Source organism: Salvelinus sp. IW2-2015, linkage group LG4q.1:29 (assembly GCF_002910315.2).
Source record: "Salvelinus sp. IW2-2015 linkage group LG4q.1:29, ASM291031v2, whole genome shotgun sequence".
In the NCBI taxonomy this organism is placed as follows: Eukaryota; Metazoa; Chordata; class Actinopteri; order Salmoniformes; family Salmonidae; genus Salvelinus; species Salvelinus sp. IW2-2015.
Window position 1 is genome coordinate 71,123,096 of NC_036842.1, and position 12,099 is coordinate 71,135,194.

The following is a 12,099-nucleotide window of genomic DNA, read 5'->3' on the forward strand; positions in this document are numbered from 1 at the left end:
AAGCCCTATCTCAGACTGGCCAATAAAAATTAAAGATGAAGATGTTCAAAAGAACACAGACACTGGAAAGTTGAAGATTGGAAAAAAGTGTCTTGGACAGACTAATCTAAGTTTGATGTGTTCGGATCACAAAGAAAAACATTTGTGAGATTTACAAAATGTACATTTGCTGAAGGAGTGCTTGATGCCATCTGTCAAGCAATGTGGTGGTCTGGGGGTGCTTTGGTGGTTGTAAAATGGGAGATTTGTACAGGGTAAAAGGGATCTTGAAGGAAGGCTTATCACTCCATTTTTCAATGCCATGCCATACCCTGTGGACAGCGCTTAATTGGAGCCTATTTCCTCCTACAACAGGACAGTGACCAAAAGCACAGCTCCAAACTATGCAAGAACTATTTAGGGAAGAAGCAGTCAGCTGGTATTCTGTCTAATGGTGTGGCCAGCACAGTCACCGGATCTCAACCCTATTGAGCTGTTGTGGGAACACCTCCCAATCCAACTTGTGGGAGGTGCTTCAGGAAGCATGGGGTGAAGTCTCTTCAGATTACCTCAACAAATTGACAACTAGAATGCCAAAGGTCTTCAAGGCTGTAATTGATGGAAATGGAGGATTCTTTGACGAAAGCACATTTTGAAGGACACAATTATTATTTAAATTAAAAATCATTATCTATAAACTTGTCAATGTCTTGATTATATTTTCTATTCATTTTACAACTCAATTCATGTATGTTTTCATAGAAAACAAGGACATTTCGAAGTGACCCCAAACTTTTGAGCGGTAATGTATAAATGTGTGTATATGTATGCATGTACAGTGGGGAGAACAAGTATTTGATACACTGCCGATTTTTCAGGTTTTCCTACTTACAAAGCACGTAGAGGTCTGTAATTTCTATCATAGGTACACTTCAACTGTGAGAGACGGAATCTAAAACAAAAATCCAGAAAATCACATTGTATGATTTTTAAGTAATTCATTTGCATGTTATTGCATGACATAAGTATTTGATAACCTACCAACCAGTAAGAATTCCGGCTCTCACCAGAGCCTAGTTAGTTTCTTTAAGAAGCCCTCCTGTTCGTCCACTCATTACTGTATTAACTGCACCTGTTTGAACTCGTTACCTGTATAAAAGACACCTGTCCACACACTCAATAAACAGACTCCAACCTCTCCACAATGGCCAAGACCAGAGAGCTGTGTTAAGGACATCAGGGGTAAAATTGTAGACCTGCACAAGGCTGGGATGGGCTTACAGGAAAAATAGGCAAGCAGCTTGGTGAGGAAGGCAACAACTGTTGGCGCAATATTAGAAAATGGGAAGAAGTTCAAGATGACGGGTCAATCACCCTCGTCTGGGGCTCCGATGCAAGAGCTCTCACCTCGTGCGGGCCATGGGCATCCAATGATCATGAGGAAGGTGAGGGATCAGCCCAGAACTACACGGCAGGACCTGGTCAATGACTGAAGAAGCATGGGACCACAGTCCTCAAAGAAAACCATTTAGTCACCACACTACGCCGTCATGGATTCAAATCCTGCAGCGCACGCAAGGTCCCCTGCTCAAGCCAGCGCATGTCCAGGCCCGCTCTGAAGTTTGCCAATGACCATCTGGATGATCCAGAGGAGGATTGGGAGAAGGTCGTGTGGTCTGATGAGACAAAAAATAGAGCTTTTTGGTCTAAACTTCCACTCGCCGTGTTTTGAGGAAGAAGGAAGGATAAGTACAACCCCAAGAACACCATCCCAACTGTGAACGATGGAGGTGAAACATCATTTTTGGGGATGCTTTTCTGCAAAGGGGACAGGACGGACTGCACCATATTGAGGGGAGATGGATGGGGCCATGTATCGCGAGATCTTGGCCAACAACCTCCTTCCCTCAGTAAGAGCATTGAAGATGGGTCGTAGCTGGGTCTCTCAGCGCATGACAACGACCCGAAAACAACAGCCAGGGCAACTGAGTGGCTCCGTAAGAAGCATCTCAAGGGTCCTGGAGTGGCCTAGCCAGTCTCCAGACCTGAACCCAATAGAAAAATCTTTGTAGGGAGGCTAAGTCCGTATTGCCCCAGCGACAGCTCGCCGAAACCTGCAAGGACTTCTGGAGAAGGTCTGTATGGAGGAGTGGGCCAAAATCCCTGCTGCAGTTTGTGCAAACCTGGTCAAGAACTACAGGAAACGTATGAATCTCTGTAATTTGCAAACAAAGGTTTCTGTACCAAATATTAAGTTCTGCTTTTCTGATGTATCAAATACTTATGTCATGCAATAAAATGAAAATTTTACAATGTGATTTTCTGGATTTTTGTTTTAGATTCTGTCTCTCACAGTTGAAGTGTACCTATGATAAAAAATTACAGACCTCTACATGCTTTGTAAGTAGGAAAACCTGCAAAATTGGCAGTGTATCAAATACTTGTTATCCCCACTGTATGTGTATTTATGTACTAGTCAAAAGTTTGGACACACCTACTCATTCAATGGTTTTGCTTTATTTTTGACTATTTTCTCATTGTAGAATACAAATATAACAAATAACACATATGGAATTATGTAGTAACCAAAAAAGTGTTAAACAAATCAAAATATATTTTATATTTGAGATTCTTCAAAGTAGACAGCTTTGCACGGAGGGGATGGCTGTCGTTTTACGTGCTCTTAACCAGCTATGCTATTTTTTGTATTTTTTTGTGTTTGTAACTTATTTTTTTACTTATTTTGTACATAATGTTGCTGCTACCGTCTCTTATGACCGAAAATAACTTATCTACATCAGAACAGCGATCACCCACCTCAATTTTTTTCTTTAACGAGTCCGACGAGAAGGATATACTGCTTTCTCGGAACGGGCCCAAGTCTCCGTCATTCTCGTGAAGAAAAGACGGAGAAAAAGGGGACGAGGTCGGGCTGCCTTCTGAGAAATCCTATGCGTAAGTAAACCACCACTGCCGTCTGTTCTATTGGCCAACATGCAATCATTGGAAAATAAAATGGATGATCTACGATCAAGATTATCATACCAACGGGACATTAAAAACTGTAATATCTTATGTTTCACCGAGTTGTGACTGAACGACGACACGGATCCTATAGAGCTGGCGGGATTTTCCATGCATCGGCAGGACAAGCTACGTCTGGTAAGACGAGGGGCGGGGATGTGTGTCTATTTGTCAATAACAGCTGGTGTGCGATGTCTAATTTTAAAGAAGTCTCAAGGTATTGCTTGCCTGAAGTAGAGTACCTTATGATAAGCTGTAGACCACACTATCTACCAAGAGAGTTCTCATCTATATTATTTGTAGCCGTCTATTTAGCACCACAAACCGATGCTGCCACTAAGACCGCACTCAACGAGCTGTATAAGGCCATAAGCAAATAAGAAAATGCTCATCCAGAAGCGGTGCTCCTAGTGGCCGGGGACTTTAATGCAGGCAAACTTAAATCCGTTTTACCAAAATTCTACCAGCATGTCACATGTGCAACCAGAGGGGGGAAAAACTCTGGACCACCTTTACTCCACACACACAGATGCATACAAAGTTCTCCCTCATCCTCCCATTTGGCATATCTGACCATAATTCTATCCTCCTGATTCCTGCTTACAAGAAAAAACTAAAGCAGGAACCACCAGTGACTCGCTCAATACGGAAGGGGTCAGATGACACGGATGCTACGCTACAGGACTCTTTTTCTAGCACAGACTGGAATATGTTCCGGGTTTCATCCAATGGCATTGAGTATACCACCTCGGTCATCGGCTTCATCAATAAGTGCATCGACGACGTCATTCCCACAGTGACCGTACGTACATATCCCAACCAGAAGCCATGGATTATAGGCAACATCCACATCGTGCTAAAGGCTAGACCGCCCACTTTCAAGTAGTGAGACACTAATCCGGACCCTTATAAGAAATCCCGCTACACCCTCAGTCTCCTCTGAACAGCTGATGTTGTGTCTGTCACTGGAACTCTGTGAAGTAGTTATTTGGGCTGCAATCTCAGGTGCAGTTAACTCTAATGAACTTATCCTCTGCAGCAGAGGTAACTCTGGGTCTTCCTTTCCTGTGGCGGTCCTCATAAGAGCTAGTTTCATCATAGCGCTTGATGGTTTTTACGACCGCACTTGAAGAAACTTTTCAAGTTCTTAATTTTCCTTATTGACTGACCTTCATGTCTTAAAGTAATGATGGACTATTGTTTCTCTTTGCTTATTTGAGCTGTTCTTGCCATAATATAGACTTGGTATTTTACCAAATAGGGCTATCTTCTGTATACCACCCTACCTTGACACAACACATCTGATTGGCTCAAACGCATTAAGAAGGAAATAGATTCCACTATTTAAATTAACACCTGTTAATCGAAATGCATTCCAGGTGATTAGCTCATGAAGCTGGTTGAGAGAATGCCAGGACTGTGCAAAGCTGTCATCAAGGCAAAGGTTGGCTACTCTGAAGAATCTCAAATATAGTGTATTTTGATTTTTTAAATACTTTTTTGGGGTTACTACATGATTCCATATATGTTAACCTCATAGTGTTGATGTCTTCACTATTATTCTACAATGTAGAAAATAGTAAAAATCAAGAAAAACCCTTGAATGAGTAGGTGTCCAAACTTTTGACTGGTACCGTGTGTATATATGTCTATTTTACATGTATTTGCAGTGCATTTGCAAAGTATTCAGACCCCTTCCCCTTTTCCACATTTTGTTACATAACAGCCTTATTGTAAAATGTATTAAATACTATTTTTCCTCATCAATCTACACACCACATAATGACAGTGAAAACAGGTTTCTAGACATTTTGCAAATTTGTTAAAAATAAAAAACAAATACCTTATTTACATAAGTATTCAGACCCTTTGCAATGAGACTCAAGGTTGAGCTCAAGTGCATCCTGTTTCGATTGATCGTCCAAAATTCAATTAATTGGACATGATTTGGAAAGGCACACACCTGTCTATGTAAGGTCCCACAGTTGACAGTGCATTTCAGAGCAAAAACCAAGCAATGAGGTCGAAGGAATTGTCCTTAGACCTCCAAGACATGATTGTCTTGAGGCACAGATCTGGGGAAGGGTACCAAAAAATGTCTGCAGCATTGAAGGTCCCCAAGAACACAGTGGCCTCCATTCTTAAATTGAAGAAGTTTAGACCCAACAAGAGTTCCTGGAGCTGGCCGCCTGGCCAAACTGTGCAATCTTGGAAGGGCCTTGGTCAGGGAGCTGACTAAGAACCTAATGGTCACTCTGACAGAGCTCCAGAGTTCCTCTGTGGAGAAGGATGTCCTTCTGGAAGGTTATCCCACCTCTGCAGCACTCCACAAATCAGGCCTTTGTGGTAGAGTGGCCAGACGGAAGCCACTCCTCAGTAAAAGGTATATGACAGCCCGATTGGAGTTTGCCAAAAGGCACCTAAAGGACTTTCAGACCATGAGAAACAAGATTGCCAAGCGTCATGTCTGGAGGAAACATGTCACCATCCCTATGGTGAAGCATGGTGGTGGCAGCATCATGCTGTGGGGATGTTTTTCAGCGGGAGTGACTGGGAGACAGGATCCAGGGTAAAGTGCAGAGAGATCCTTGATGAAAACCTGCTCCAGAGCACTCAGGACCTCAGACTGGAGCGAAGGTTCACCTTCCAACTGGACAACGTCCCTAAGCATACAGCCAAGACAACGCAGGAGTGGCTTCGGGACAAGTCTCTGAATGTCCTTGAGTGACCCAGCCAAGAGCCCGGATTGAACCAAATCAAACATCTTTGGAGAGACCTGAAAATAGTTGTGCAGCGACGCTCCCCAATCAACCTGGCAGAGCTTGAGAGGATCTGCAGAGAAGAATGGGAGAATCTCCCCAAATACAGGTTTGCCATGTTTGTAGCGTCATACCCAAGAAGACTTAGGGCTGTAATCACTGCCAAAGGTGCAAAGTAATGAGTAAAGGGTCTGAATACTTATGTAAATGTTATATTTCAGTTTTTTTTGTAGACGTTTTTTAAAATAAATTTGCAAACATTTAAAAAAAAATAAAAACAGTTTTTGCTTTGTCATTATGGGGTATTGTGTGTAGATGGAGGATAAAAAAAAAAAAAATCTGTTTTAGAATAAGGCTATAATGTAACAAAATGTGGAAAAAGTCAAGGGGTCTGAATACTTTCCGAATGCACTGTAATCCCTTATTCTTAGTACTAAACGGTCTCCATATATACTTCCAGACATTTTTTAAAACTGGTACCGGGGGACCTTCAGACGAGTTTTGTGAGGCCTATGGGTCATCCTAGAGCTAAACGTGTTCATGAGAGTCTCACCTTTCCACAGAGGAGTCAAATTAGTGTTTAGTTCAAATTGTTTGAACGCTACGTACAGAAGTTAGCAGATCGGATCTTCCGTCAGACTGGTCCCAAGACACTTGTGGGGGTCGAAGAACAAAACTGAGAACACCATCGTGTTCGTGGGAGTCTTTCTTTCCATAGAGGGGTCATAATAGTTTTGTAGGCCAAACCATTCAGATGTTACAGACAATTATTTTGAGAAGACCGATTTTCGGGATATCTCATGGTCTGACAAACACCGCTCTGTCACCTTTCACCGCAGATGCGGAAGTGCGACATCGGCGGATGAGGTGGGTTGAGACGCATCCAATGCAAAAAAAAGTTATCTGGCTTAAACTGACAGATTTTTATGGAGCTTGTTTTATTATGCTAATAAGATATCTACGGGGGCGTGGACATTGACTCTATGGGTTAACCAACTGACAGAAAACCAACTAACTGACCATCAAATTCCCTTCCATTGACCAGCTGACCATCTCAACCCCTGCCATTGAGCATCTGACCAATCTATCCCCATAGATGTATCATAGGCAGGGCTCAATCACTTCACCCTTTAGCCTTTAGGTTTCCAGCGGAGGGAGACAGCAGATGGGAGGGAGCCAGCGGAGGGGAGACAGGGAAAGGGAGGGCAGACAGGGGAGCCAACGGAGGGGAGGGAGGGGAGACAGCGGAAGGGAGGAAGGGGAGGGGAGACAGCAGAGGGGAGGTAGGGGAGACGGCGGAGGGGGGAGGGGATGGAGTGGAGACTGGAGGGAATCCAGTGGAGGGGAAGGGAGCCAGCGAACAGGAGGGAGGGTGGACGTGGCTGAAGGAGTTTTTATTGGGAGTAGTCCCGTGTGTGTGTGTGTGTGTGTGTGTGTGTGGTGCACAGGAAATGGACTCTGTCACCCCACATGTATTACTGTCTGCTGATTGCAGGTGCTGTGTGTGTGTGGGTCTACTTGCCTTGTGTGATGCAGGTGTCTTGTTTTGTGTGTCTATGTAATTCAGGTGTGTATGTTTGTGTGTGTGTACCTGTTTCCTCATGCCTTAGTGGATTGGTCACAAACCGTTTCTGAGCCAAGATTATTTTCTGAGTCAAAATGAAGGCCGAGGTCTACCACTCAGATTTGTTTTTAAAACATTACTTAAAAAACGTAAGCCTATGTAACATTAACTTCTTAAAAACGGGCCTGTAACAATGAGGTTTGTATAGTTGGCTATAGGCTCAATATTGGCTATTCTTAAATTGCCCTGCCAATGTTGTTCTTCTCAGACCATTTTAAAATGATTTTTTTAACTATATATTATATTTTAGAGCTAAACAACTGACATGTACGTGTTTGTGAGACTCTCACCTTTCCACAGAGGGGTCATATTAGTGTGTAGTTCAAACTGTTCGGATGCTACAGACAGAAATTGGCAGATTATATTTCAAAACGTGAGGTATATGATCACACTGGTCATCGATCGTTTATTGTATTACTTGAGGCATAAATTGAAGTCATTTCTTCTTTTTTTTTTGAGAATGAGAACCGCTGCACCAAGTCATGTTATACATGTGACCAGAGAACGGGAAATACTCCTCGTTGTTAGAAAGACACAACATCTGACTTGACCCTCTATGCACTCTCACAGGGCCCTACACTCCAACATACAAACACTCAATTCATAATTTGCTCACACATACATAATATGCACGTATATTTATACTGATTTTACACACATGCACAGCCAAGCCACTAACATACAATCATCATATACACTGCTACAACTCCATTTATCATATATCCTGATGCCTAGTCACCTTACCCCTATACATATCCACCTCTATCACTCCAGTATCCATGCACGTTGTAAATATAGAGCTGACTGACCATGTATATAGTATGCTTACTTACTTTCTCGTTGTTATTTCTAGTATTACATTGTTATTGATTACTGCACTCTTGGGTTTAGAGCTCGCAAGAAAGGCATTTCACTGTACTTAACCACGCAAGTCTATCGATACACTTTGTGGAGTGAGTGGATAGGGAGAGGGCGTTTTATGGCTTGTAAATGTTGAATAAAGTGTTGACAGTGCTGAATAAAATCTTAAACATGATCTCACTCATAAATACAGCCATTTGCTGAATTCGTTGATAGTCTCGCTCTAGTCATGTTTTGAAATCTCACACAATAGAGACGACTATCAACTTCGCTGTGGGCTGGTGGAAGCTGCAGACACTGATCTGAGCTATCTGATTGGCCAGCGGTAGGCCTATAGGTGCACTTGATTTGCTCTCCGGGTCTGCCGGGTAGGCGAAGTTTGTACCTAGATCCCATGAAAGTCGGCTCGCATTGCATTTGAATCGCGCGCGTTGTGTGTGTGTGTGTGTGTGTGTGTGTGTGTGTGTGTGTGTGTGTGTGTGTGTGTGTGTGTGTGTGTGTGTGTGTTGTGTGTGTGTGTGTGTGTGTGTGGTGTGTGTGTGTGTGTGTGTGTGTGTGTGTGTGTGTGTGTGTGTGTGTGTGTGTGTGTGTGTGTGTGTGTGTGTACAGTTGAAGTCGGAAGTTTACATACGCTTATGTTGGAGTCATTTACAACTCGTTTTTTAAACCACTCCACAAATTTCTTGTTAACAACTATAGTTTTAGCAAGTCGGTTAGGACATCTACTTTGTGCATAACACAACTCATTTTTCCAACAATTGTTTACAGACAGATTATTTCACTTATAATTCACTGTATCACAAATTCCAGTGGGTCAGAAGTTTACATACACTAAGTTGACTGTACCTTTTAAACAGCTTGAAAATTCCAGAAAATTATGTCATGGCTTTAGAAGCTTCTGAAAGGCTAATTGACATCATTTGAGTCAATTGGAGATCTATTTCAAGGCCTACCTTCAAACTCAGTTTGCTTGACATCATGGGAAAATCTAAAGAAATCAGCCAAGACCTCAGAAAAAACATAGTACACCTCCACAAGTCTGGTTCATCCTTGGGAGCAATTTCCAAATGCCTGAAGGTACCACGTTCATCTGTACAAACAATAGTACGCAAGTATAAACACCATGGGACCATGCAGCCATCATACCGCTCAGAAAGTAGACGTGTTCTGTCTCCTAGAGATGAACGTACCTTGGTGCGAAAAGTGCAAATCAATCCCAGAACAACAGCAAAGGACCTTGTGAAGATGCTGGAGGAATCAGGTACAAAGGTATCTATATCCACAGTAAAACGAGTCCTATATCGACATAACCTGAAAGGCCGCTCACTAAGGAAGAAGCCACTGCTCCAAAACCTCCATAAAAAAGCCAGACTACGGTTTGCAACTGCACATGGGGACAAAGATTGTACTTTTTGGAGAAATGTTCTCTGGTCTGATGAAAATAAAATAGAACTGTTTGGCCATCGTTATGTTTGGAGGAAAAAGGGGGAGGCTTGCAAACTATAGTTTGCTAACAAGAAATTTGAGGAGTGGTTGAAAAACGAGTTTTAATGACTCCAACCTAAGTGTATGTTAACTTCCGACTTCAAGTGTGTCTGTGTGTGTGAATATATGTATGTATATACAGTATTTCCTGAGCTTTTAAAAATATCCTAGATATAGAACAGACCCTTGTTTCTTATGATTTATTTTTTTACTGTATTTTTTGCCATTTCATGAATGTATTATTCATTCTGTTTCTCTGTGATATAGAAGTAAAAGTCAAGTTAAATATTTTAGCAAATCATTTTTTTWATTTTTTTTAACCTAAACTGGTCCTAAAATTCAAAATCTATCTAGAGTTAATGTGCTTCTGACATTTTGACAGCTCCGGTAGAGTTGCATTGATAGTGGGACAAGGGTGCACTGTTCACACTCCACACATAGACTTGGTATGAACTGCTGTCCATCATAAGCAATGAATGTGACTTATTCTACCTTGTCATGGTGATTTAGCTTAAGTTTAAGATTGCAATGGTTCTTAAGATTGTTAAATTACATGACCCTGAACTCATGTGCCCTCTGTCATTGTTTTCCTCAGGTCACCTGTTCTATAAGTTTGGCATCACTGAGTCAGATTGGTACCGTATCAAGCAGAGCATCGACTCCAAGTGTCGCACTGCGTGGAGACGCAAGCAGCGTGGCCAGAGTCTGGCGGTCAAGAGCTTCTCCAGACGTAGCGCCAACGCACCGGGAAGCTCAGGTAATTCCTAGAAATAGCAAGCGTGTGTGTGTGTGCGTGCGCACTCACACATCTTTTCACTTATGTGTATGTAAGGAATCCAGTGAGTAATGCAGAGTGTAGCAGATGGTTATAATCTCCACAACACAACAACGCCTCCTGTCCTCCCCTCCCTGAGATCCATCACCTCTCAACCCTGACCGGAGAGAGTGGGACAACAAGTGAAACCCAAATATCCTGTGAGCCCACTGTGTGTACATTGTAGAATCACAGCCCGCTCTCCTCCCAGGCCACACACACCCCACCAGAGCACACACACCACTATAAAGTAAACACACACACACACACTCCAGAGCAAGTTCTCTCATACTCCTCTTAATAAAACTGCTTCGAAGTTAGACTAATGGGCTGGAAAGAGGTGGCTGGGCCTGTTTTTAAACAGTTATTTATTAATGAACGGGGAGAGAGGGCTAACACAAAGTACAGTCTCCACGAGCCACCTGGCTCTCGCCTCACTGCCAATGACTGGGCTGTGGAGGATTTATATACTGCAATACTTGGACTGTATCCCAAATGGCAACCTATTCCCTATATGGTGTACTACTTTTGACCAGGGCCCATTGGGCTCTCTCTGGTCAAATGTAGTGCACTATAGGTAACTGACATAATAAAGGAAACTCCAACATAAAGTGTCTCAATAGAGCGTTGGGCCACCACGATCCAGAACAGCTTCAATGCAACTTGGCATAGATTCTACAAGTGTCTGGAACCTAATTGGAGGGATGCGACACCATTGTTCCACAAGAAAATCCATTTTTTTGGTGTTTTGTTGATGGTGGTGGAAACCGCTGTCTCAGGCGCCGCTCCAGAATCTACTATAAGTGTTCAATTGGGTTGAGATCTGGTGACTGAGACGACCATATGGTTTACATCGTTTTCATGCTTATCAAACCATTCAGTAACCACTCGTGCCCTGTGGATGGGGGCATTGTCATCCTATGGGGGCAAAGTCATAGTAGACAAAAAAATCGCCACAAATAATGACCTGCCCAGCATTTTTATATATGACCCTAAGCATGATGAGATGTTAATTGCTTAATTAACTCAGGAACCAGATCTGTGTGGAAGCACCTGCTTTCAATATACTTTGTATCCCTCATTTACTRATGCGTGTCCATTATTTTGGCAGTTACCTATATATAAGGTAAAGGGTGCCATTTGGGACATGTTTATGCTGTAGGATGGGAGAAAGACCTCTCACTGGCAGTAAACACAATGTCTATGATATGAGCTGCACCAAGCAGATATCTGTGCTACATATGTTTTGTCTATCATGATATGATTATTTTGAGTGAATTCTTTAGGCCTACTTTGTCACTTCTCAGTGTGGTGTGATCAAGCTAGCAACAAAAAACCCATATTCTCATAGCGAGCAGGCACACACGCATGCACCAGTGTAAACACACACACACACACACACAGTGAGATAATAGATGAAGCTGTGGTGGGGCGATGGGGGACTTTATGGTGTGTGATAGTTGTTGGTGTTTAGACTGAGGCAGGGAGTTTGTTTGACGGCTCATTCATATGTGTGTGTGTGTGTGTTTTGGATTGCTAGCTTGAGAGTCCTT

The 12,099-nt window shown here is 42.6% G+C and overlaps 1 protein-coding gene across 3 annotated transcripts in view; it reads left to right on the forward strand.

Annotated features, from left to right (window-relative positions):
- The window catches only part of LOC111962484 (protein BANP), a 93,882-nt gene that overhangs the window by 20,865 nt on the left and 60,918 nt on the right, over positions 1–12,099 (forward strand). For all 3 annotated transcript variants that reach the window (XM_070443086.1, XM_070443088.1, XM_070443087.1), the window contains one exon: positions 10,328–10,489. In XM_070443086.1, coding sequence (XP_070299187.1) covers positions 10,328–10,489 — 162 coding nt within the window. The remainder of the gene's footprint in view (positions 1–10,327; positions 10,490–12,099) is intronic.